Source organism: Anser brachyrhynchus (genome assembly GCF_964034855.1).
Source record: "Anser brachyrhynchus genome assembly, chromosome: 6".
Classification (NCBI taxonomy): Eukaryota; Metazoa; Chordata; class Aves; order Anseriformes; family Anatidae; genus Anser; species Anser brachyrhynchus.
Genome location: NC_137700.1, coordinates 28,073,261 through 28,100,760, shown reverse-complemented (window position 1 = coordinate 28,100,760; position 27,500 = coordinate 28,073,261). Strand labels below are relative to the sequence as shown.

The 27,500-nt window shown below is 37.2% G+C and overlaps 1 protein-coding gene across 12 annotated transcripts in view; it reads left to right on the top strand.

Moving 5' to 3' along the window:
• PLCE1 (phospholipase C epsilon 1) overlaps positions 1-27,500 on the top strand; it is a 160,584-nt gene that overhangs the window by 4,045 nt on the left and 129,039 nt on the right. For 8 of the 12 annotated variants that reach the window (XR_013953069.1, XM_080598210.1, XM_080598215.1 and 5 more), the window contains exon 2: positions 22,910-24,514. Coding sequence is in view for 11 of the 12 variants with exons in the window: in XM_080598210.1 (XP_080454336.1) it covers positions 23,327-24,514 (1,188 nt within the window). In the remaining variant the exon portion in view is untranslated. The remainder of the gene's footprint in view (positions 1-22,909; positions 24,515-27,500) is intronic. The other 4 variants (XM_080598212.1, XM_080598211.1, XM_080598209.1 and 1 more) reach the window with 2 other exon arrangements.

Below are 27,500 nucleotides of genomic sequence, written 5' to 3'. Positions count from 1 at the left end.
TTCCTTTTTCCCATGTACTTTTTGAAAATTCCAGTAACCCAAACGCTGGAGTGAATCATGTGGCTCCAACAGGGACAGACTTAGTGTCTCACCTGTTCACACTGTAGCCATTGGTGGTTTCATTTCAGCGAGGGCTATCAGGTTGTGTTGGTACCTTTCGTGGGCAGTCTGATTAATTTTTAAAGAACGCTGGTCATCACGGCTTCGTTATAGAAAGGTAGCATGCTAACGTGAAATCCATGTTTTTCCTTAGGTTAATTTGGCCCCTTCTCGAGCTGCCTTTACTTGCCTTTAGAAGAGGTTGCTGCACGTGTACTTGAGGGCCTTTGTGGCTGAGTGCATATTAAATGAGAGCTGTGCCGCTTACTCTGCCTTCTGCTCTATTTGTCTTGGCGGACCTACACGTGTATCTGCTTGTGGGTGGGGTTTCCATAGTTGTGGTTCTGCCAAATATTGGTCATATTTCGCTCTTAGATTTTCTTGAGCAAAGCTTCCCCAATTTACGGAAAATACAAAAAAAAAATGGGATTTGTGTTTAAGAGTTGAGGATAAAGTGGTGGCAGTGGCATTTCCCTTGCATTTCCTATATCGGGAGCTCTAATATATTCACACCCCGCCCCCATTCTTGAGGTACAGGATTTTGTTCTTACTTGAAACAGTGGAGTTAATTTTTTAGATACATCACTGTGGGATGAAAATCTGTCCCTTGGTGGTCTCATGTATATCAGACCACTCTCCGTGGGACAGAGTGGCATGCTGACCTCTTTGTGCAAGACTTAACTAATGTCACTGGTTTTAAGCTAGGCCATCTATGGTACTCCCTTCTTCAATGCCCAGTCATTCATAAATCATCCAACATGTTCAAACAAATGCTACACGTGCTTGCCATCAGTTACCGAAAATGGGTGAACTGTCAGAGCTAGAAGTACTGAGCTCAACTTTAAGTTCTTTCCACCAGATGTATCCTTCTTTCAGATCCCACTACATTTCTTGAATTTACAAACTGCCGGTAATGGAGCCTCAGGTAATCCTGTCTCTTTCAGTGAACAGTTTGAAGTAGCAGAGACCCAAACCTTGTGAAATATGTGACGTGACAGAGAGCCGCCTTCTGTGCTCTTGACATCTGAAATTCTTCCCAGTATAACTTCTGAGTACGGTGACGATACAGGCTTCAGTCTTGTGCAAGGAAGTATATTCTGTAGGCCAATATGTTTACTGTAACATTTCATTCATAGTAGTTTGAGGCATGTCTTAATAGTTTAAGTAGGCTGTCAACTCTTGGATACTTTTTATTCTACGTTGCTACCACTAATTAATACTTAATTTGGTATAACATTTTCAGTGGAGCAGCTCATTTAAACAAATTGAATATTATTAGATTTTACAAATGCTGTACCACTTCATAAGTAAAAAAAGAATATTGAAAATACCTGAATATTTCTTTTTTCTTGTTGTTCATACTGAAATCTTTTAAATTAGACAGAAAAAATGCAAACATTGAGCGCAAAGGCAAAGCTACCATTTAAAAACATTTATTTTGGGGGTAATGGTTTTATTCCATTAGTATGCACAAGTGCTGCATAACTTGCATCTAATAATAGTATGTTTTCTTAAACAGATGACTCTCCAGTTGCATTGACCTTGCCTTGTGTCGTAGGACCTTGCTGTCTGTTGTTTCAGACAATGCGCTGATGTGAGACCTCTCCTCCCACAGTATTTTTCTGCATCTGTGCTACAGCACACAGCAAGAATGCTGCTGCAGCGATCTCTGGTATTTGAGGTTTTCGTTACACTGCATCTTCGTTCTAACATTTTTATAATGCATTCCTTTATTCCAAATACAAAACTCTATTGCTTGGATTAGGTGAAATTCTTCATGTAGCAGCGCAAGGATCTTTCAGCAGTATTAATGGCATTTGGTTTCCCTCTGGAATTCAGCAAGATAAAAAAGGGTCATGTAGCAGAGGAGCTACTGCTTTGTCCACTACCAGCAACTCGCATTAAAGAACAACCTGTAGATTTCCTCTTGTAGAACTTCCTTGATGTGAATGCCTCCTTTTAAATTCCCTCAGGATTGCTATGATTGTTTTGAATTACAGCTACCTACCAAATTGAAAAGGAAAAACAAAACCCAGTGTTTAAATATCCAGGCTGAATTGCCTTCTGAAGACAATATTCTATTTTTGTTCTAATTTTACGTAGTTTTCCTACTCTTAACATTTCATGCCCTTAACATTTTTCAAACACATTTTTCTAATGTGTAAATGTAGATTATAGTTAGTTATTCAGTTTATGTTAAAATGCATTTATAATCTGATTATGTTGTCGGTGGGCAGAGATTTCTAAGAATTGGTATTACTACTAACCTTTTAGTAACTAAAATTCTGATATTTTTCAAATATATTGGATGTTATGTGAAGGTCTGCTTTATTTCTTCTGAAAGCTATGGGAAAAGGATCTAACTGCAGGTATTTCTTGTCAAAACTTCAAGTCTCTGCTCAGTCTGTCTGCACCCATTTTAGTTCAACAGGCTTATGGGAAGTGGTGAAAAAAGAGGAATATCTCTCCAAGGCTGCAACTGCCCAGATCCCAGACTGTAAGAGAGGCCGTCTCCCTGTTTGTTTCTGTAATTCGTGTTCACGCTTTAGCTGTGCTGTGAGCTGCTTTTCTGTAACATCTTGAGTGGCAAAGGTGTCAAAGTGTACCAGGCAGATAATGTTCCTTGAAGTCTTTCATATTGCAATACTTTGCATTTTTCAGATGAATAATACTCCGTAACGTGACTCCTCTAGAGCCCTTGACATTTTTCAGTGTAGCTGTTACTTTTGTGAATGGTCTGTTGTTTGCATGTTTCCCCAGAGAACAAAGTGGGCATACAAAACGGGGGGAATCTTACATAACTACCTTTGATTTGTTGTGATTGCACCTTTTCTTTTCTTTCTTTCTTTCTTCTTCTTCTCCTCCTTTTTTTTTTTTTTTTATAATTGTGCATTTATGGAAGAGGCAGCAAAAATGGGAATTATAAAATCAAAAAGACAGCTGTGTATATTGGAAATATTTTAATCTTAATAACCACTCAAAATGTTGCTGTTATAAGTGATTTGAATATACATCTGCTCTTATTCTGTGCTTTAATTTAGCGAAGTATAAACAAGAAATCCCACTTTGGTGGTGGTGTTCGCTCAGTAGACACAGAAATGAAATACACACAAACATTTTATAAAAAAGAATGGCTTCGTACATGTCTTTAACTAAAATCTCCATGGCTGCCTGTTTAGAGACATTCCCAGTATCATTAGTCTAAGCAATTTAGGTCTGTGAGGCCAATTACAGGGCTTTTCCTTTGTATGTTTTATTTTCCTAGGATGAATTGGGAAAGTAGCTATCACCATGTCATCATCTGCCACTGAAAGACAATACTGGCAAGTGACACCATCCAAATTAAATACACTAATCTTTGGATGGTCTTGATACCAATATGCAATATGTAGACTCAGTGGTTCACTTCCAAGACTGTGTGTTTGGCCTTGTTTTACTTTTGTTTGTTACAGAATGATCTGTTCTTGTAAGGTAAGGCTGTTGGGGGGCACTTCTAGTAAGTACTGCGTGGTGCTCCCTGCACACCAGTAATTCATCTTGTTTCAAATTCTGCTCATTCTGCATTGCTTTCCAGCTTCACCTTCATCTCCATAGTGCCAAATCTTGTGTCCTTTTATCCAGAGTCAGATGCTAAGCAGGCGTGGTTGATACTGGGGGAGGGTGACACCTTTCGATTCTTTTGTCTTTGGTACTTTTGGTTTGACATAACCGCAGTGTGGTGTTAGTGTATTGCCAGATGTTACCTCAGACTGTGTTATGTGGAGTTAGAGATGGCTTTCCACAAGAGAAAATTCAACGGTTGCATGCTGTCAGTTCCTGCAGTGTGACTTTCGGTGAATGGAAGTGAGGAATGTCTCTGTTTCCAGGGTGTGTTTCTGCGTGCCTATCAGGGATGCTTGCCTCAGTGAGCACGCCTTTGCATTCCTGCAGACTGGACACCTGCAGAAGCTGGGCCCAGCTTCTTGAGAAAGAGTTGAATCTAGTAGAAGGTTGTCTGTGTGTTTACACACTGCGAAGTCTACTCATCCAACAAGCATGTCGCTTGACAGCGCTGTTCCCGCTCCCTGCACGAGACCTTTCAGGGAGCCAGTATCCAGCCAAGCAGCTCAGTCATGCCTTTCCCCTGTGTTGCAGAAAGTCTGCAGTGTTTCCGAAAAAGCAGAATTATCGTATCTTACTGTGAAGGAAAAAGTAGACATATTTTTCTTTCCTAAGCATTGAATCTGCTTTGTGTGTACTCCTCACTCATACCTAAAAGCGTTTTGCCTCCCATAACTTTGTAAATACGGGATCTGCTATACCATGTCATAGAAACCCACAATCCTTCCTGTATTTTGGGTATGTAGTTCATGGGATATGCCTTAGTTTCAGTCAAAATTATAGAATAGTTAGCATGAAGATGTTACCATTCAACTAATTAATCACATTTAAAGATGCCAGCTGCATGTATAGTGTTGCCTTGTATCTGAAATGTTGAAAGGGTTCCTGACTTTATATGAAGTCATCATTATGACTTTTCCGATTTTTTTTTAAGCAAGAGTAAACCTTGGGTCTGTGCTGTGTCTGTCAAGGCATTTCTGGATAGTTTCTTCTTGTCTCTATTGAAAATTATGCTAGTTTAACCCAAACCTATGTAACATAGGATGCTGTTCTTTTTATTGTGTTACTTATTCTGTGTTGGCTGAAATACAATGTATATAAAAACGGTTTTTGCTATCCCATCCCCTTTTGGTCTCCTGTTAAAACAGATTTCAGAGAGTGTTATAAGATTCAACTACAGGGTTGGAACAACTTGCAGTCTGAAACAAAAATGTTCTTTTTTAATTTAAAAAAAAAAAAGGACACAAAAAATGAAGGAGAAGGGGCTTTTTACTTAAGCCAAACTTCCTTCTTAGTACTTATCCAGAAAACATTTGTAGATGAAGATCTAGAGTTTAAACTTGTTTGGGAATATAGTTGAATCCCAAAGTGCATGACTCAATTTTTTCTGTTCACATCTAACTTTCCTGAAGTCAGATGTAAGTTAAGTATGTCCATAGTACCCAGGTACCAGAATGTCGCGTTCATTAAAAATTGAGATTTAGTGGTCAGTTTTGCTATATAGCAGCAGTGTCAATTTATTAATGTTCTTTCCTGTTTGTGTTGAGCAAATATTGCCAGCTACCAATGTAGTTGTGCAGATTAAACTTGATACTGCTTATATATAGTTATGGAAACATTTTGGATTTGTTATGGAGACAGAATATTTATCTTTTAAAATGTCAGTATAGGTAAGAGGGACTTATGAATCTTTAAAATTATTAAATGCATTATTTTTCTAGTGGTCTGCTGAGGTTCTTCTTGTTCCAATGAATTCTGAGCTATAGTAGTGTTTTATTTGTAACTGAATTTCTGTCATTCAATTATGAACATTTTTTTGAAAAGTGTTTTGCTCGTTGTGATTATGCTTGTGCAGCAAATTCTGTAACTGCCTTATGTCTTAAAACTGTGTAACAGGAGGTATAATCAACTGAGGTTGATGCAGAAAATATGAAATATTTTTTTTTAAGATTTACTTATATGAAACAATAGGAATTTCTTGGAAATCAGCAAGAATTTAGGCTGTAAATGGACCTTTCCCCTTTTCCAAGATAAGAAAATACTAAAATTTTAGATTTCTTTGGTAGAATCAGAAAAATAATAGGTAATTTGTGATATTAATAAATGAATCATATTTACATTTGAAATTAATTTTCACAAATTTTTAGTCACTCTAATCAAGTCCATTCTAGGGGTATATCAACAAACTGATTTTATTATGAAAACTGTGTTTTCATAATAAAGAAATAAGAATATTTCATAATAAGAAAAGTGGAACCTTACTCTTTGTCTTAAAGCCCTTATTGTTCCCATTTTCCTATTGTTTTTATAACTAAATATTCTATTTTTAAAAGTAATAGTATGAGTAATTATATAAAAGTACAACTAGTGGCTTCTAGAAAAAACAGTGCATTTTACAAAACTGGGTACATGACTGCAAGAATTAGCAGTACTGTGGAGCCTATTTAGAAATTTAATTCTCCACACTATTTGAACTGTGTTCCAGACTTGCAAGCCAGGTTCAGTAGTGGTTTGCAGAAATAAACAGTTCTCTAGACAGCAGGCTATAAAACAGGTCAGCATTAAAATATGCAATAACATCTTTCAAATGGCCATATAGTAATGGACTACTATGGCTGCCTGAATTCTTTTTCAGGGTCCAGATCATAACATCTGTTTGGCGTTTTGTTACCTGACAGGCATAAGAATGGTGGTGGGGGGGTGTAGACAGCAGTGGATTTTCAGAGTGTCTTTGCAGCCACCCCTCCAGAAGAGTAAAGTTCGTGTGTTCCCTTAAAATTTGAAAACGGCATTCTCCTCTTAGCCAAAAGCTTCCTCCATGTTTGTGTCATCCACTCGTTTTGTCCCACATACTATTTATTCTGCTGTGCAAGTTGCTAATTAATTTTTTTTTATCCTTAACAGGCAGTTATTCCAAGTTGCGTAGGTTCATAAAGGCTGTTCTTGAGGCCCAAAATTCTGAGGACAAAAGATAATGTATGGTAGTTATAATGGTGCAGCACGGGATTATCCTATGTAACAGCTATGCGCCCCTGGACTTCATCTCAATTGAGTGCTTTACAGAAAGGTGCTTGGGTTTGATTTATGAGTTGGGGGAGAGCTGTAAAAATACCTTGAGGAAGGTGTGTGCAAGGCAAAATTGTTTGGTATAACAGCTTTTGAACTATGACAGCCAATAAAGTTTCTAATCTGTACGTGAGTCATTCTCTGCTTTAAACTCGTGTGCCTTCCTCTGACTTGACATGATGCTCTGATTACTATTCTTTTGTGTGTATATATATGTATATATAAAATAATAATTATATAATATATAATTATATATAATATATATAATTATAATGCTATTTTCAGTCTTTTATCAGCTTTTCTGTTTTCCCGAGCTCTAAGGACAGTATTGTGGATACCAGAAAGCCCCCAAAGAAAATAAATAAATAAATAAATGCCAAAATAATAAATAAATAAATGAAACCCAAACCCTTCCTTACTCTCCTTGCTTGAATTTACATTTACTGTTTTTTTAAAACATTTCATGTGCACTTAAATTATTAATTTCATTGAGTCAAAAACCTGATAGCCCACTTCCTGATAGTTTCATGTTTTTCCCACATAACCCATCTTGCTTACAGTAAAGCTCTATTCTGTTAGCAACCATATGCATCCCAATAAAGGTTTTGAAGTTTGAATTGAGACAGAGACTGTCTCAGCTCTTGGCCAGCAAATGCAAAGAAAGTTGGCCATGTTCCCTCTTCTTGCCAGAAAAGCAAGAAAGCTGGGGCCCTTCCTCTGTCAAAGAAAAAGGGAAGCTCTGATCTTTCTTCGTATGGATTTGCACGCACTGAGTCCCTGACCTAATCTTGGTAGAATTTGTCAGTCTCCTGCTTGCGAGATGTGGCCCAAAGCCCCCAGGAAAACAGCTGTCACGTACAGGAAACTTGTAGAGCTCAGTCTGTGCTTTCTCCTCTGACTACTGGTTTGACAGTGCTTTTTCCTCTCTAGTTAGTCATAACATATCAACAAAAATCCTCTCTACACGAATATTATGGTTTTTATGCATGTTGCTTTACTCTGTTACTCTTTATACTAAATTTTACTTCATTTTTTAGTATGTAATGTACACATGAATGTATAATTAAAAGAACTCAGATGTCATCATCTAGTACCCTACTATTGTGGGTTTGGGTGTAGGCAATTTCAATGTCTGGTCTTCTCCCATACATAGCTTTAAAACTTTCACTATTCAGATAATCTGACAATCCATTAAATGATATGTGACCATATAAAAGAAAGTAAGAACATTAAGAAAAAAGGAAATTATCAGTAAAGAGTAAAGCTTAGGCTCATTTTTAATATATACTGGTACGTTTTATGAAGGTTTCATTCATTATTGTCAAACATTTTTTAAAACCTTAAAAATCAGAATGTTGAGTTTAATAATTGTACAGTAATAATAACTACTGGAATTTATTGCTGAATAGAACTGACAGATAATCTGAACCTGTTCTGTCCTTATATGTTAATTACATGCTGGAAAGTAACTAAAGCACTGACATGGAGATTTGTATCTATTAATTCTATGAACTGACATAAAATTTAATGCATGCAAATGCATGACATGAAACTGCAGCATGCAAACCATCAGGATAAAGGTTCCACACTTCGTTGTTGTTGTTGTTGTTGTTTGTTTGATTCCTGTTTCAAAGAGTTCAAAATACAATTTAAAGGGTGAGTCTGCTGCAGAATTTACTTTTCATTTCTGTTTCCACTTTGTATATTTGGTCTGAGCTCTTAAATTCAGAGTACTTTATTTCTGCCACGCTGATTATCACTGTTAACAGTTATGCCAACAGTTAATTGATCTCAGACTTTTTCTAATTGTTTTGTGGCTTCAGAGCCACAAAAAAGTGGCTCTTAAAAAGTATAAACTTATTTTGTTAAAAAGGCAACTGCTGTTTGGACTATGCACAAGAAGCAAATTGGTTAATTATAGAATCATATGATACCTTTTTTGTGCCCTTCTTAACATAACTCTACTGAAGTACATATTGAATTTGCCATGTAACTTTTTCTGGTGAGTGAATGATGAAACCAATTTTTAGGTGTATTTTGGCCTATGAACCATCATAATTATAGACAATTATGTACACCTGAATTTCATATAACCATTGCACAGTTATATAATTAATGGACACCTGACTGCTGGCTTCTTCCTCTACAGTTATGTGATTTTTTTTTTTTGGTGAAAAGCCTTTTTCACAGAGAAGTTACATGCAAGATAAGTGATGAGATGCATATATTGTAGTTTTAAAAAAATATGTTGAAACATTGTAGTACTATTAATGTTGCTTCACTTCCTGCTTCTGCTTTTATAATTACATTAGAATGCTTAAAGTCAGACAGTGTTAATGAACTGTTAATAAAGCCAGAAAACTATGCGGAATCCACGAAGACCTTTGTGGGGGGAGCATGCTGTCTGGTTCTAATTTAGCCTGTTCTCAGGTTGCTCTTGGGAACTGCTCAAAATTTGTCAAAAACTCAGAGAGACATACAGTAGATTTTGGTTCTGGAGGCAGAGCTTGCTTTGCCTAAATTAAATTTCACTCTACTGATTTTCTTTTTCTTAAAGGAGGTAAAAAGTGAAAGCGTTTCTAATAGCTTTGGAAGTCAATAAAAAGGTATTTTGAATATATAGGGGGTCAGTGTGTGACAAGGTCTCTGTTGACAGGAGCAATAAAAGCAGGTGTAAGGAGGTACTAAACAGTTTGCAACAGAAATCCATTATAAAACAGGTGCCTGTTTTGAGGTGTGGCAGTAGCATGCCTAAGAGAACAAATGAACAAGATTTGAAATCTTAAAGGACAGGTTAGTCTGCATTTACCTATGCTGGTTTTATATGTTGTTTTTTCATAGTTCATTTGCTGTTATCCATGAACTTTATTCTAGATTTCTAGATCGTATTATTTTCCTTGTGTATGATCTGCTTCTTCCTTGTTGGCTTCCCAACAGCAAGCAAATGACATACAGGAAAGCAATGGCATCCATAATGCAGATTTGTGTCATAGTTTGAAAACCCTAGATAAGTGGTGTTTCCTTATTCTGTTCTTTTGAGGGGTTACTGTTAAATGTTCTGAACGTTTTACATTTTCTAATTGTTTCTAAAGGAGACTAAACTATGTTAGCTTTTTAAATTTTTTTAAAGAGCTATTAGTAGATTCTACTTGTTGAAGAAGAGCAATATTTTCCTTTTATTCTCTGCACTGAATGCTTGATATGTTTTGTTTCTTTCACCATGTTGGCTGTTTCAGTTAACATTTTTGTCTTGTCAAAGGTGCTGTTGCCAGTTATTTTGACCTGTTATTTTCTTAAATGTATAAATTTTTCGGCTGGTGTTCTCAAGAAACTCTTCTGTGGGGTTACTTTGTTTTATCTTTGTTTATTTATTTTTAATTCTGTAGCACACAGGTAGCCTGTTTTTAATCAATTACATAAAGTTAATCTCATAGGGATAAGTCGTTGCTCAATTCCATCTTTCTAGAGACATTCTAAATTTCTGCAGGTCTATTTGTAGACTTTTTTTTTTTTCCTTTTCCTTTAGAGAGAAGGATAAACTAATCTCCCTCCCTCCCTCCCTCCCTCCCTCTCTCTCTCTCTCTCTCCCCCCCCCCTTCTCTCTTTTTAATTGGTTGAAAGGTAGAGAGAAGTATCAGTAGTGTAGTAGTAGCTGAAAGTTCAAAGCTGAAGTTTGTGTTATCTTCCTTCTCCATCAGGGGGTACAGAGACTGCTGTAGTTCAGCAGATTGACTGAATAACTGTAATACAGATTTAACTTGCAGAATTTGTAGTGTAATGTCTCGTGATTGATTTTTGTCAATGAAATCAATAAGAAATCTGAAATCTTTATTTGAAGAATAATCTCTGAAATCTTGATTTAAATCTGTATTCAAGGTGGTAAACCCAAAGATTGACTAGATAGAAGGAAGACTACTTCATCATAGTAAGTGACTGGGAGATTAAGTTATTGCTGTAATCCAATCCAAATAAATAAATCTACCTACATAAAATAGTGAATAAACTCTTTAAATTATAAGAGTTCTGTAAAACCACAAATAATTTTATCAGCAGTCAAAAAACCCTAAAATTGTTGTTATATGAAGCTGTTTTTTATTTTAAAAACACATGAGATACTAGTTAGAAAAACTGAGAGCTGTTGAAGGCCCAAGAGATAATCTGAAGTACTGGTATAGGTGGTGCTTCAGGTAATAACCTCCTTGAGTAATCATTTAAAACCACTTTTTCTACTTAACTTCAACAAATTTGACAAGTTATGGCATGCAGCTGATACATGTTGCATTACAAACTGTTTTGAAATGATTTTGTTTTTATACTGTTATGAAACATTACATACAATGTTTTTGTTGTAGGCAAAGCGCTGTTGTTAGCTTAAGCAGATTTTTGTTTTGTTTGTTGGTTTTGAAAACCGTGTAGATCACACAGACCATTAGTTTTCATTGCTGCCTTGCCTCTCCTCAGGGATTTCTCTTCATTCCAGATACTGTTTCATAACCCTCTCAGCTGCATGCCAAGGTCACTGATTGCTCCAACCATCAGTTCCCCAGGTGAGCCTGGGTATCTAGTGTACAGTTTTTTTCCTTAGCTAGATGAAGTCATTATTGCCATCTTGCACAAGAGAAGCTGGATTACAAGACTGTGCTGCTCCTTATCTTCTAGTTTGTCACCTGATACCGGCCTGATAGTGTTTGATTGCGCACTTCAGAATAACCTCATCACTGTTCTTGGCCTTCCCGTTGCTGGTGACGTATAAACGTCCATATTCAGTGTGCTGTTCTGTGTTACTACATCATAAGTTTCCTCAACAGCATCTTATCACTTGCCAGGAGAACATGGTCCTAGCTCGCAATGGGTCAAAGACCTTCCTGGCAAGGAGCCGCAGGCGAGGGCGGCGGGAGGCCGAGCTGGGCCTGGGGCCCTGTCAGCAGATGCTGAGGGCAGCGCGAGCTGCGGGGTCGGGCCCGGTGTCAATCTGACAAGTCTGGTTGGAAGGCAAAAACTGGCAGAGGGCTTTGCCCACTATTGACTAGGACACAGCTCAGCCTGGGGAGGACAAGCCTGAGCTAAAAGGGCACCTGGGGTGGCAGGAGGGAGTTGCAGGTGAGGCTGGTGTGACAGTTAAGTACTTGGTGCGCACAGGGCCCTGACACTCCTCCTGAAAGAGATTTGTGCTGTCCTGTCCTGGGTTAGCATCACAAGCTTTGTGCTAGTCGCAGCATTGGTTTGTCCTTATCATGTCCAAATATGCTACAGAAAGCAGTAGTTTTATCCCCATTAACTGTTACAGCCAAAATAACCTTGAGCATTTCAGCATGTATTTGCTGGTTTATCTTTTCCTGTACTTTTGTGGTTGGGTTCTTTGGCTTGTCTGACTGTGCCACTGTTTTCTTTCTTGTGCTTTCCCTTCTTTGCTGGATCTTGGGATATCTATTGGGCATGTGTATATGACTTCTGCCTTCTAGGATCTTTTTGGGCTAAACAGTAAGTAACTTGTTATCAACAAAGATGCATAATCAAATGGACCTAAAATAATCTTCCTGCTTGACTGAGAAATTGTAGCCTACATATGTAACAATCATTTAACATAATATCTTATTACCTAAGCATATGGCTATTCGAATATACTAGATATGTATATCTAGTTCAGGGGAAGAAACGAACATTCCCTAGTAGCATTTTCAAATTTTAATGAAGCAGTGTTGTTTGGATACTAGCAGAGTCTCTGGCACATATTACTGCTTATGTCAAAATAAAATAGGGTGTTCCAGAGAAGGAAATGTCCTTTTCCAAATGATGACTGCATTTTTAGCCTGTTTTTTTTTTTTTTAATGACTTTACAAAGTCACACTGTGTCTCTTTATGTCTTTTCTGCCAACTTTTGAAGTTGGCCTGTAGCAATCAGTTTTATTACAAAAGTACAAATCTCAAAGATGCTAAAGACAACATATTTCATGTCAGTGTTATTCAGGTACAGAAGTTCTATAAATTATTCTGGCTGTGAAGGAGTTGCTCTGAGAGTTCACACTAAGATAGCACAGGGTCCATATAGGAGCTAGTCCTTAGTAATACCCCAGTTGTAAGAAAAGCTTCAGTTGGAGCAGGTGTCTCCTTAGACATAATTATTCAACTTAGAGAAAAATCTGAGAAAAGCCAGAATTTGTTACTTTTAGAAGTAACTGAGGTATATAATCCTGTGTTCTGTTGTTTTTAGCTACTGCTTACTCCACAAGGACGTCAAATATTCTCTGAAATTTTTGTCCATTAATTTTGCCAACAACTTCACTGTGTTAAAATCGCCTTCCATCTATTCAGCTAAAAGTACAAGATCTTTTAAGAAATATAACACTTTGAACAAGCGATTGTTTGCATTAGATAAATATAGAATTATCTTTTGGCACACATTCTTATTCCAAATAACTATATTGTGAAGACTGAAGTAGACTAAAGATTTGGGATCAAGTCCCATCTTATCAAGGGAGATGATTTTCATGTTTAGAATTCCAACTTCTTACTATTCTTGAAGCAAGGAGCTTGACCTTACTAGCCAAAAGTGAGTTGTTTTATGATGACTGCACTTGTTGAACACTTGCTGAAGGTTTTTTTTTCTCCCAAAAGAAAGGATGAAACCCAGGTGCACAGAAATAAGTCACTGGTTCTAAAGAGGAATCTCACAAGCAGAAGAAAATGCTTAATGAACTACTTCCATAGAGGCTCTGCAAGATAACCAAGAAAAGCAATAAACATGCATTTATTCAGCAGAGATGCAGGCATTCGTTGCAATTATTTTAAAGATCCTCAAATAAAGGATCTCCTAAGTGTATTGTAATTGTATATGGAGGCAAGCTACCTTGGTCTTCAGATGCCTCTCCTTCAGAGGTTAAACTGTTAAAGAAATACAAGCAGAATTTAAGGAACATGGAAGTTGCTGTGAACATGCAGTTTTCTTTGTGTCTTATTCCATTTATATTAGTGTGACAGCATATTATATAGAAACTTAACTGTCACCACACGTGTATTTCCATTTTATATATTTATTGAATAAGATTGAATTACTAGTATCTATAATGAGAGCTCCAATGATAGCTACAAGAGCTTTTAAATATCAAAGTATTTAATTTAAAATGATCACTTAAAATAATTATATGGGCAATGACCTCTTATGTTAACATAGTAAATATCTTGGAATACTACTTAAATTATTTGCAGTTGCATGGTAATTTGCTGCTTGCACATTTAATTCTAGCAAGAGCCAACATCTTAGAGATTACTTCATGGCTTGAATGAGTCAGATGTCAGGGTGGGCTTTCTCCCAGGGAATGATGTGGTGGATAAAGCCATCGTAGGCCAAAAAAAAAAAAAAAAGGCAGTATGGATTTGCTGAGCAAATATTGTTTGCTGTATTTGGGTAGTAGTGTTTTCAGTGTCACTGTGCTTAAAATGTAGAAATGTTAGAACAGTAGCGGTGGTATAGAAATTATTTCCTGTGTTTTCAGGGATGCTTGATCTGATGAAAGTGACACTTCTCAAGCAGATAACTAATCACTTCTTAAGCAAAACGACTTTTTTTCTCTTGCGCTCTCTATAAGACATGATAATAATATGCAGATGAGATGGCAATAGTCTCTTAAAATTCTTTCTTTCTTTTGAACATATATTAAGATTCTTGAATGAATGGTATGAATAGGTCAAGAATGATACACAAAGAAAATAATTTTGAGAAAGGACAAGTCTAGCACAGTAATTTCATAACGTTAGTCTTCACCATTTGAAACATTTTTGTATGCTTTTCTATAATTAAAGTATAAATGTATAGCTCTGACAAATGACCGAACTCTTTTTCACTTACAGATTATCTTTTCATTTTTATTTGAAACACATACTGAGATTCCAGTTTTAATAGACTTCCTTTTGTTATAGTTATGACAGCTGGGCTATAATATATGTTATTACTCATGTAAAGGTTTTTAATGGGACTACTGTAGCATAGCATAATATGAATATAAGTGTTAGTGTAGATTTGTAGAAGATAAACTCTGGTGATGTAAGCACCTCTAACATGCCATCAGACTTTGAGCAGTTAGAAATATTTTTATTACAGATTTGTTCTGTTCTCATCACATGACTAGTGGCATACATGCAGGACTGTGAGAGGGGTTAATGAGAGGATACTTGAGTGCTCACACAAAAAAAATGCAGCAAGGAAGGAGGAACAAGATGAGGAACCTGAGGTGTTCTTTTTTCATCATTGTTTGACCTGGCTTGGAGTAATATTAAAGCTTGAGTAAGGAGACAGTTTTCATGGCAATGTGAAGTAGTAGTTTTCCAAAATGTGTCACTGTGTCACTTCATGTACCTTAAGAGCATGGTTTCCCATTGGGCAGAAATGAAATACTACATGAGCTCAGATGGGAAGGCTACCTACCAGCGATGCTTTATTGTTAACTGGACTAGATAAGAAAAGGGATTGCCAGAACTGGAGATTCTTGTTAGAGGGGCAAGTATTTCTGTCTTGTGATGCTAACCTCTCTGCTACCCCTTCAGGAGAGGGGAGGATGAGAGATAATGGTGCTGGTAAGAACCATTTCCTAAAAGCCTTGAGTCTGAAGTGTTGCTCAGTTAAAAGCCAAGTTAAAAGCTGAGCCAAGGCTTGTAGATCCTTAGGATTAATACTTGTTCTTGCAGTGTCCAGGTAAACAAACCTACCGATGTGCTTGTTTCTTTCACTGCCGAAGCTTGGGTGCCAGTGGAGACACAGATGGTGCAGAGCGTGGAGTACGGCAGGCGTGCTGTGATGTCTCAGCCCTGTCCACAAGTCTGAAAAGGTCAGCCTGCTGTAGGGCTGGGCTGGTGGATGGCTAGCCAAGGCACTAAATTCTGAAGGCTTGAAGCAACTTAGACATGCAGTATCCTTTGATTAAGGTGACATCTGTGAAAGCATCACTGTACCAAAATGTGCTAGCAAGAGAACAGGTTCTGAGCACGAAACACCAGTTCCGTCACTGGTTTACATTTCTGAAATTGTGTGTGTGTTTTTGTTTTGTTTCATTTTGTTTTGTTTTTCAAGTGAGTGCCTGCAATCAGTCTCCTACTTAATTTTCCTTAGTATTCAGGACCTCATCTGGCTTTCAAATAATGTAATCTCTTCCTGTTCGCAGGAAGAGTTTGATAATGATTCTTTGAGGAGTGATAGTTTGATAGGAGGGAGTATGAATGTTTACAAATGACACTTGTATGCAGTCTGAGGTTCCCGTTGACTGTTTATTGTTGTGAACAGTTAGTATTTCAAAGCGGCAGATTTTGAATCTGATAAGTTCTCAGAACAATAATGCTTGTATGCAAGTTATTCTGTTCTGAATTAACATTTTGAGGCCACAGAGGTGACTGGCAAATGACAGGAAATACATACAGTCATTCTTCCCATATTTATTACTTCTATTTTAATGAAAGTCATTGTTGTCATTTGTATTTTAACAGAAACACCATTCACAGTATTTTGAAAGATTTGAGATTAATTGTGTACCAAACTCTTGCACCTCTGCTTCTGTTTTCTGGATTTATATTCTTTTTCTGGATTTTATCTTTTCTTGTGTTGTGTTGTGTTCCCCACAACATTCTCCTCAAGAAACTGGCTGCTCGGGGCTTGGACTGGCGTATGCTTCGCTGGGTTAGAAACTGGCTGGATAGCCGGGCCCAGAGAGTTGTGGTGAATGGAGTCAAATCTGGTTGGAGGCCGGTCACTAGTGGTGTCCCCCAGGGCTCGGTACTGGGGCCGGCCCTCTTTAATATCTTTATCGATGATCTGGATGAGGGCGTCCAGTGCACCCTCAGTAAGTTTGCAGATGACACCAAGCTAAGTGTGTGTGTCGATCTGCTCGAGGGCAGGAAGGCTCTGAAGGAGGATCTGGATAGTCTGGAGCGATGGGCTGAGGTCAGCTGCATGAAGTTCAACAAGGCCAAGTGCCGGGTCCTGCACCTGGGGCGCAACAACCCCAAGCAGAGCTACAGGCTGGGAGATGAGTGGCTGGAAAGCTGCCTGGCCGAGAAGGACCTGGGAGTATTGGTTGATAGTCGGCTGAATATGAGCCAGCAGTGTGCCCAGGTGGCCAAGAAGGCCAACAGCATCCTGGCCTGTATAAGAAGCAGTGTGGCCAGCAGGTCTAGGGAGGTGATTGTGCCCCTGTACTCGGCTCTGGTGAGGCTGCACCTCGAGTACTGTGTTCAGTTTTGGGCCCCTCGCTACAGGAAGGACATGGACGTGCTCGAGCGAGTCCAGAGAAGGGCGACCAAGCTGGTGAGGGGTCTGGAGAACAAGTCTTACGAGGAGCGGCTGAGGGAGCTGGGCTTGTTCAGCCTGGAGAAGAGGAGGCTCAGGGGCGACCTTATCGCTCTCTACAGTTACCTTAAAGGAGGCTGTAAAGAGGTGGGGGTTGGTCTGTTCTCCTACGTGCCTGGTGACAGGACGAGGGGGAATGGGCAAAAGTTGCGACAGGGGAGTTTTAGGTTGGATGTTAGGAAGTACTTCTTTACCGAAAGGGTTATTAAGCATTGGAACAGGCTGCCCAGGGAGGTGGTGGATTCACCATCCCTGGAGGTCTTTAAAAGACGTTTAGATGTAGAGCTTAGGGATATGGTTTAGTGGAGTACTTAGTGTTAGGTCGAAGGTTGGACTCGATGATCTTGAGGTCTCTTCCAACCTAGAAATCTGTGATACTGTAATGGTGAAGTTACTGCTGTCAAAAAGTAGGTTACTTAGCATGAAATGCAAGTAATCACTGAAAAGAAAGACTATTTAAAGATGTTATTGCAGATCAGATCTAGAAAGAAATAAAGAACTGACACTGACAGTAAGATAAATTCAGTCATGGGTTCTCTCAGTGCTTCTCATACAGAAAAGGAAGATGTACAGTAAAGAAATGAAGTTTGGAGCTGGTATCTGGCAGTGACTTCAGATTCTGCCTGATGCAGTGGTGAATGATGAGGCAGTTGACCACCTGGCAGCCATTTGCAAAGCGTGAGACGTCTAATAGTTGATCATGTTTTGATTAGTATTCTAGAAATTAGAAAAAAAACACAACAACAACAACAACAAAAAACCTCTGACTTGACAGGATATACAAATACTGTAGTTCTTCGTTTTTTTTTGTTGCTGAAACACAGACACTGGTGGTAAATCTGAGGTTCTGTGTGATGCTCTGTGCCAAGTAAAATGTTGTTATAACTTGCCTCCAACTGCTCGAACAGAGTTTGTGCACATCTTGAATGATTCTTAAGAGTCTGGCTATTTCCTCCTTACTGTTGCCTTTGGTTCCCTGGGCAGAAGAAAAGTTCAGAAGACTGACAATGACATGTTGGTGCCCTGTTCTTGTACTGGTCTGTTCTGCTTGTTTCTGAGATAAGGCACTATAGTTAAAAACTTTAGTGTGCATGCTACAGGGTAAATTAGAGGTGTTAATAAATGTGGTTTTCTTATTATCTCCAAGAACTTTGGGACAAACTATAGTTTACTTAAAAAAAAAAAAGCGATAGTTAAATTTACTTTTATTGCAAGTGGATAGTTGTAGTATACTAATAACCTCATGAATCAGTTGTTTTCTTAAGAGCTTAAACTGAGATTATATTGTTTAAACACAGTTTTGGGGGTGGCTTGAGATAATGATTTAAAGTTTTGTATCCGCTTACCCTGTGCCAAATTCTTCCACTAGTTTGCTTTTTCCCAAGAATCTCTTACTCGTTGATGGTTTATACCATGGGCACTGTGTCCATAATTATTAATTTGAACTAATTAATATAAATATTTGATTTGTGTGTGTTTTCTGTGCTGAAACTTGATTTAGGATTGATAGTCACCAAGTATATGTAACCTGTAGGATTCAAGTTGGATAAATAGCTATAGACATCCCAGCATAGACTAGGAAGAAGGGGGGATTTTCAGGCAGTTTCCACGTGCCCCTCAGCTGTCTTGAATTACTTTTCAGCCCAGTCTAATAGCAGTTTGCCCATGAAAACCATCAATGTGCATTTCATATTCTCACATATCTTGTCTGTCAGTCCCCCTCTTTCTCTGCACCTTTGGCCCCTACCAGGCATTCACCCAGTTCCCGGTAAATCTCCCACAGCATCCCGCATACTGAATTGCATTCGGCATCTCTGACAGCATGCAACTTCTCTAAATAATTCCTATCTTTACCCTTAGTCCTGCTTGCCAGGGTAAAGAGGCAGTTGCTGCTTCTTCCCACAGTCCAGCCAGCATCCTCAAATATTTATCTTATCATCTTTCCCTTGACAGCGTAGGGTTAAAAGGCTCTAATTTACCGCATTGTGTGACCGGTCTGATCCTTTAGATGCCTTTACTTAGACTAAATAGTGCAGTACTTGACATAATGTTTTCTTCTCTGAAACAGCATTTCTCTGGACTTCAAAAAGAAATTAGTCTGAGTAATGTACTGAAGGTTAAATTGATACTAAATTAATACAATTTTATAGTCTTATGTTTATTGTATTTTCTGCATCTTAGATTATGTTGGAAGTTTTTTTACCCAGTCTGTTATCGTCTATAATCCCAGATATCTGAGGAATAAGGAATTATTAAACATTATTATTATTAATATTAACTAGAACTGGCTTGAACATTGTCTTAAAGTGTATGCAGCAGTGAAAAAAGTAGACAAATTAGTTTCATGTCACACGTTTTCAGACTTAATACATTTTGTGAATGTGTGTACTGAAAGGTCACTAGATTGTTTATTTTCATTATTTGCCTGTCTTTGTTGGCTGACCTCTGAATTCAGGATGATTCACTAGTGCTGGATCTAGTTTCTTATATTTTTACTTTCCTTTACTGGTCAAAGGAGCACATTACATTTCTGACATAACTTAAGCCTTGTAAAATGAACCAGTGTAGTTATTAATGGATTTCATCAGCTAATCTAGTGGCTTTAGAAAATGTCAGCATGTGTTGAGTACAGGGTAGGTTTAATCATCTAGTTCAAGTGCTTTTACATGCAGATTTAACTGTGGATCAGAGTGCTTTGAGTTGAATGTGCAACAGGAAGAATATGGTTTTGAATAATTTTATATGCAAATGCACCCATGTTTGTATGAAGCTTTTATACGAGGATCTAGGCTTTGGCCACCCATGTGCAGACATGTGAGTATAGGAAGCCAAGGGGAGTGAAAGTTCTGCAATTTTACAGAAAGTTACAAAATACTATTTTATCGGTTGAGCTTATGAGTTTTACACTTGATAGCATTTATTGCACTGTTAACACGCTTCATAACAAGTTTAATGAATTCCAACAGTTTAAGGAATTTGCTGGACACAGTGAATTGAATTCTGTTGATTACAGTGGAAAGCAGAGACTGGGAAGAGAGTAATGGGGGACACATGAAACCCTCGTCATCTGTTCAGCCTAGCTGCAGCTTCAGATATTTTTGCAGTTGTCCATAAATCAGAGGCTCTACCATCACACTTCCTACTTGCTATTTTATGAGATTTTGGCATACTGATACACTAGATAACTTCTCTTAGTCTATGATTTTATCTTCAGAGTGTGTTTAGACAGCATAGCAAACATTTAGACATCAGATCTAAACTGAAGCTACTACTGGGATGTGTGGTCCCTACCAAGCATTTCTAATATTTCCTTTCCTCCGGATGTAACGATCACATGGCCACAAGGTAAGTCAGTTCATTTGGATGAAAAGAAGAATTTCCTGACAAATTGGCTGGCTCAATCAACTTAAGCTGGTGGATTTGTGGTGTCAGATGTGTGAGATGAGGGGAAATGGGGATGGAGGGCCAGGTGTGAAGGTAGAAGGGAATCTGCCAGGTTTGGTGGTAGCCAGCTGCTAGAGTGACGTACCTGAAACATCAAACTGCATTTGCAGATAGCAGAGGTGTGTAAACTGATTGAAGCAGCCTTTTTCTCCCTTTCCCTTGCTGCCTGCTTTCCCCCGTCATGCTGTTGTAACACACATGTTCATACAACCATACGTGTACTGGATTGGGAAAATGATCTAGCTGTAAAGTAACTTGAGCAAAAAATTCTTGAGGTGGATCAGTTCCCTATCATATTGCAGTGCCCATTAGAGGATGGGAACAGCTGGACATAGGCAGGGAGCTTCTTATGCAGACATGATTCTTGAGGAAACGTATTTCAAAGAGGGCCCTAAAGAAGAGTGATGGTGGTGTATAGAAGGGGCAGTCACATAGCCTCTGGAGCTAAGGAGAAGGGTGAGCAACAAAATCTGTGGTGGGGAAGAGTTGAGATGAAAGTTTCTAGAAATGAAAAGATCTGAGAGAAGTGGCTTGGAGGGGGCATGTGTGGAGACTCTAATATAAGAGAAACAGGAGAATAAAGTTGAAGGAAATTTTTGGGAACACTGTGGAAGAGCAGTCCTGGCCTCTGAACGAGCTTTGTGGACAGTGTCCGGGATATAAATGGACCTGTGGTTATAGCAGCTTTCTATTTACAGAAGCAAATCAGCAATACATTTATTTTTTTCAAAAAAGTTTTTCTGTTAAAGAATGATGTAAAAAACGTCAACGTGTATGGCTGTTTTTGTGATCTTGAATTCATTGTGTAGTTGGAGTTGTGTAATGAAATTGTTGTTTTGTTTTCCCTGTAGAGTGGTGATGTTTTGTAAGAATTTCATTCAGCAGTCACCATGATAAACTATATATTCTTTGCAGTAACAATCCATTCCTTTAACATCTATTCATGGCTTAGCAATATTACAGGGAGTACATTTATGAATATATTTCAATTATTTATGTTTTCATTGGATTGCCTGGAATCTTTCTGTAGCAAACAGGAAAGATGAATCAGTAGACTGAGATGTTTTGATTAGATGAAAGAAATCCTTCAAAAATCAGTACCGAAGACTAATACATGTATGTGTTTTTTACCTTTTACAAACTGTTATTGTTACTTCGTATAACAACAAAGAGACTTAGGAGTAAAATAAAAGATCAAGAAAAAACAGTTTTCTCTTGTCCAGGACCTGAGTCCCATCTTGACTATCCTCTGGCTGCTCTGGCATGCACATGAGTTTTGTAATGCATGGAGAATGTAAAACTTGTGGCTCTTTGTTCTGTCAGCATCACTTTCCTTTATAATCCTCCCGGGTCTCTCATCTGTTGTTAAACCAGTAAAGTTGAAGTCTGGATTTAAATATTAATTTTTTTTTGTGTGTGCGTGCATAAACTCTAGTGACTTTCTGGAAGAGAATGCTCTTCACTGGCTAGCAAACCTTAAGTCATCCAATTTATAGCTAAATGTAACTTTTCAGTAAATTTGTTTTTGCTTTCTCCTGAGATGGATCAGGAAAGCTGATGCATTCAGTTACACTGCTGCGTTTCTTTGTGTAAGAAAACGGCATGTTAAATATCCTGTTAACTAAAGAGTGTTTTATCTTTTGATTTGCACCAAACTACTTTAGGATATAAATCAATAATAAAATGTCAACTTCCCTTTTTTTTTTTTTTTAAGGTCAAAACAAAGTTGTTTTATTTATTTATTTTTTAAATGAATATGGGTTAGTCTCTTGGCTTGCTGCTTGTCTTTTTCAGTGATAAACTTATGGCAAAAAAAATGTGTTTTGTTCATGATTGGAAGGTAACTTTGTAAAGGTTACTGAGAACAGAAACCATGTAACACCAAAGCAGTTGCAGTTGTGGTAGGGTTCAATTCTGAACAGGAAAAGAGTTAGTTTTAAAACACAAAATAGGTTTGAAAATAATATATTTCTGTTGTATTGTCCTGGCTATGAGTCAGAGAGATTATATAAAGCACATTGCCTTTTTTCTCTTTATATACATTCACTTGTATGTTCAATTCCAGTATTACAGTTTCAGCAAAATTATTTTTCTGCAGTTATGTAGCTTTCCATAGTGATGTGAATTCAGCTTTTTGAACATGCAAAACGTGACTGGACTTTTTCCAAATTGTAAATAGAAACTGTAAGACATTTACTTGTGTATTTTGTGATTTTGTAGGTCTCAGTACAATTATCTTCTGTTGTTTTGTGTTTCTTCTCTTTACATAAAAGCAATTTTTTGTTATAATTGTGATGATGGATTTTGTGCCATGGATTCTGTTCAATACATATAATACATATATATATATATTTCTTTTCTTTACAGAAGACCTCAACTTCTTGAATGTCCCATGGGGGGATGCATCTCTGGAATGGATTATGTGTTTGGTCTTTTTCTGCAACCTGAGGCAACAATGTATGTGCAACGTAAGGTAGAAGAATTAATTTTAGGAAGAGACGAGTCAAACAGCTACATCACATTAAGAAGCTGTTTTTAAAAATGTTTGCATCTCGTGCCAGTAATCCACAACTGGAAAAGCCTGGTAGTCCAGTAGTTAAAACAACAACAACAACTTGTTACTTTTTTTCCCGAATTCAAAAAGAACAAGTAGTCAGTTTGTATTTTACCATGTGTTTCTTGATTATTTAGCACTGAAACTTTTATTACACTGAAATCGTGGTGTGAGGATTGCTAGACACTCCCCTCCCCAGCACACATCCAGCAACTAAAGACTGTGGCAAGATGACCTCTGAGGAAATGACAGCTTCTGTTCTCGTCTCTGTGGTACAGGGTAAAGTGATACCTGCTCAGTCAGCTGGAGATGAAAATACTGAAAATGCTTTGGACACCAGTGTTATAAAAAGACATACTGCCAGTCCAGGAAGGCAAACCACACGCGCGCTCTCATACTTACACAGACTGGAAGAAGAAAGTCTTCGGGGCTCAGTGCCCAAAATATTCACTCTGGCAAATGAACAAATGACTGATGACAATAGTAATGAAAACTTCTGGGAGAGAAACAGCTCCATCCCTGATTCAGTGGAATTTCTTAACATTAACTGTAACATTGTACAGAAAAACTACAAGAGCAATATCCCGTGCAGCCAGATGTATAAATCTTGTGGCACATTAGCAGGGGGAGAGGCATGCCTAGAAACTGGAATTCCTGTTTCACTGGAAAGAGCCATGCTTGCAGAAATTCAGTTGAAAATGAATGGACCTTCTTTAAGAAGCCAGACAGCAATAAATAAGAATGACAGCAATGATACTGATAAAGTAGCCTTTTTTCACTTTCATTGTGCTAGTGAAAGGAATATATCAAAGGCTTTGTGCAATTTACACAACAGCTTCATTTTGGATGACTGCTTGCAGCCAGTAAGTGTTGGCGGTAGTAACACCACTGGTTCCGCGGCCTGCACTTGCACGTTAGTGGAGTTGACAAACAACTGTGAGGATGAAAATGGGCAGCAGTTGTATGACGATGCTTTAAGGGATAAGTACTTCTGTCTGGAAAGAGCACCACGAAAGGTTAAAGTGGCATGCTCAGGTCACAACTTCTGTGGAAATAACTTTACTGGAAGAATGCCTTCAAAGCCCTTTCTGAGCCATTTTGAAGACTGTAATGATAACTGTGAAGAAGAGATGGAGGAGGATTTTTTTAGAAACAAAAAAGAACGTTCCACATTATTAATAAGACGTTTCTGTAAAAATGATAAGGAGGTTAAAAAATCAGTTTATACTGGAACGAGAGCAATTGTTAGGACTTTACCTTCAGGGCACATAGGAACTGTTGCTTGGAATTATGTTGAGCAAAGGAGAAACAACAGTGGATTGAAGTGTTCTAGGATTACGACAGAACAGCTAACTATAATTCAGTCCTTAATAAACTGGGAATTTAATTCCTTTCTTGAGACCTCTTTATGGCATGAGGTAAGCTTTTCATAGTTTGTTTTCACTTGTAAGAGTTTTGCTAACTTGATGACCATGACCTTTCATTTAAAAAGATGCCTTCAAATAGTAAATATATGGTAACAATAGGACATTTCACTTAACCATTGAACCTTATATTGAGCACTGCTTTTCAGAAGAATGTCTTGTCCTTAGAAACTCATTTTGGTTTAAGATTGGCATGAGGGAAAGTATAATTCTATATTTATGTAAAATTTATACATATGTGTGTGTGCATATATATACACATTCATGTGTATTTGTATAAAATGTTTATAGGCATGTTTTTCTCTACATATGTATGTATAAATTTGACTTGATAGGTTTTTATATAAATAATGCGTGATATACCTATATACAGATATTTCTGTATACATATACATTTTATAAATGTTTACATATAAAATATACATTTATATTTATACATCTGTTTTAATATATATTATAGATATGCATAAATTGAATATATGTGGCATATTTGTATTTATAAAAATCAATTGTATAGAATGATATATGGTAGTATTGGATCACAGTGACAAATTTTGTTGCTTTGAAAAAGAAAGCATAGTATTTTCCCCCAAATTACCAAATTAGGTATTTATAATCCTTCTACACTTGCAAAGAATTTAAGAAAGAAATTTATTAAATGTTATTCAACTATTATGAATGTGCTGTTATTGCCCTAATTCTTATTTTCTTAAGATAGTACAAAAAAAAAAAAACACAATTAGAATGAAATCATAAATGCCTAAGATATTATTGTAGAAATGACATAGCACATCTTCTGTATATTATTTTAATATAAATACTAAAAGATTTTCTGTGGTGGTAGCAATGAAATAGTTGTCAGTGGGATCTATAAAAGAGGGTTTTGTCTGTTGGTACTCAAGAAGGATTAATCTGAAACATGACTACTGAGAAAGAATGGCCAGCAGGATGATCACAGCAAGAGAAACTGTTCTGAGAGGAGTAAGAGAAGAGAGGCTTCCTGAGCTTAGCACAAAAAATAGGGTGTGATTCTTCTCCATTAAAATGTGTGAATAAGGTCTAGGGAGGGGAAGACAACCATGGTAGAGGAGACTGCGGTCGGATAAGCAGCCATGCTTATAAACTGGTCCTGAATAAACTTAGGTTGAGAATTGGGAGAAGCATCTAACAATTAGTAATGAGACTGCAACAGCTTTCTGTAGGACGGAAATGGTAGAAAAATTAATTACTTTCTATGGTGGGACTTGTTAAATTGATGAAATGGGTTGTATGAAATTTTGTCAGTGATAACAGAAGAAGGGACTTGATAGCTCAGGAGCTCCATGACAGTTTTGCCCTCCGGTAATATTCCTCATATTCATCCAAAACCTGACACTTTTCCATTTAAATAGACAAATGAAGAGTTGTACAAACAGGTATACACTTTTATTTATTTATTTATTTATTTATTTATTTATTTATTTATTTATTTTACTAGGTGGCAAAGCTTTATGGTGCAGTTTATTCTTGTGATAGTCACTGTCCTAAATGGTGGAAAGCACGAACTTGCTGGTACAACATGTGCCCTGTATGGTGTGTGGTCACACTTCCACAAAGGAATTAAGATGAGCCACATATTTACCTAATGTGATACCAAATGTTTGCATTTACATTATAAACTTTTTTTTTTTGGAGTAAAAATGGAAAATATTTTGTAGCTGAGGTCTAGGGTAACTTCTATTTACGTACATATGAAAAGGTAAGGATGCATTTAGGTTTCTTCACTGGGCATTTCCAATTTGACTTGAATTCCTTGGCTTTAATATGCTTGAATTATTCACTAGTTTACACCACTGCCATGTAATACTGAATGCATATCATCTTAGGGTTTGATGGATTTAATTAGAAGACTTCTGTGATATATAAACTAACTCAGCAATAAATGTAATACGTTCTTGCTGAATAATAACTTAAATAGGAAATATTCTGTCTCTGAACAAAAGAAACAGGTACAGTGAAGCAGTCTGCATAACTACAATTCAGAGAATGTTTTATTGTCAGAAAAAGTTTATATGTGCATATTTCTAAACTTTTTTTTCTTTCAGATGGTGGCTTCAAATATTTTCCTTCTTACCAATTGCTGTATTTGATTACTTTATGTATAATGTGCATCAAGCATTCTTAGCGTTTTTTCTGTTATTTTAGTATCATGTTATTTTTGTAATAATATGGCTGTATTTATGGCTTATATTATTAGTCTTATAGATTTTTTTTTAACACAAACATGGAAATTAACTCAGTGGACGTGACAAATACAGACCTGTTTTCCATACACTGTGGGTTAAAATAATTCAATGAATTATGGTCATTTGTAGGAAGCTTTCATACCAATAATCAAATGAAGGATAAAGTAGTAAATGAATGTAGTAATTTGTTCTTTCTTTCCTCTTATCTCACCCTTTGAGCATGCATTCTGTTTGAAACAGCTAAATGAACAGTAGTACTGTTCTTTTGGGGGGGAAAAAGTCAGAGAAATTAAGTTTTCATAGCAGTGCTGGTGTAGCGTGGAACAATAGAGACCTTTATGTTTTAAGTAGGAAAATGTGGGTCTCATTTGTGCATATCCCTTACATAAAAATTCTAGTGCTAATAAAGGAAAGACACTGAATTGTTTCCTTGCTACATTTTTTTTCTTTCTCTTTGTAGGAGGGTTGAGATGAGGCTTTGAATTATATAGAAAACATGTATATATTTAATGTATTTTTAATGATTATTGTTTAGAAATATTTTATATACAGACTTAGACTCCTCTGCTCTGACCTTAATGTATGCATTGCATGAGAGTTTTTTTTTTTGAATTATTTTGAAATTTTGCATTAGTTTTTGCAGCTGTATATAGTGCAGGGTTTACCCTTATCAGGTGGATGCACGTAATATGACTGTTATAACTCTGTGAAAAATTTACTTTTCAGTGTTGAAACAGTGAATGAGTAGTAGTAGT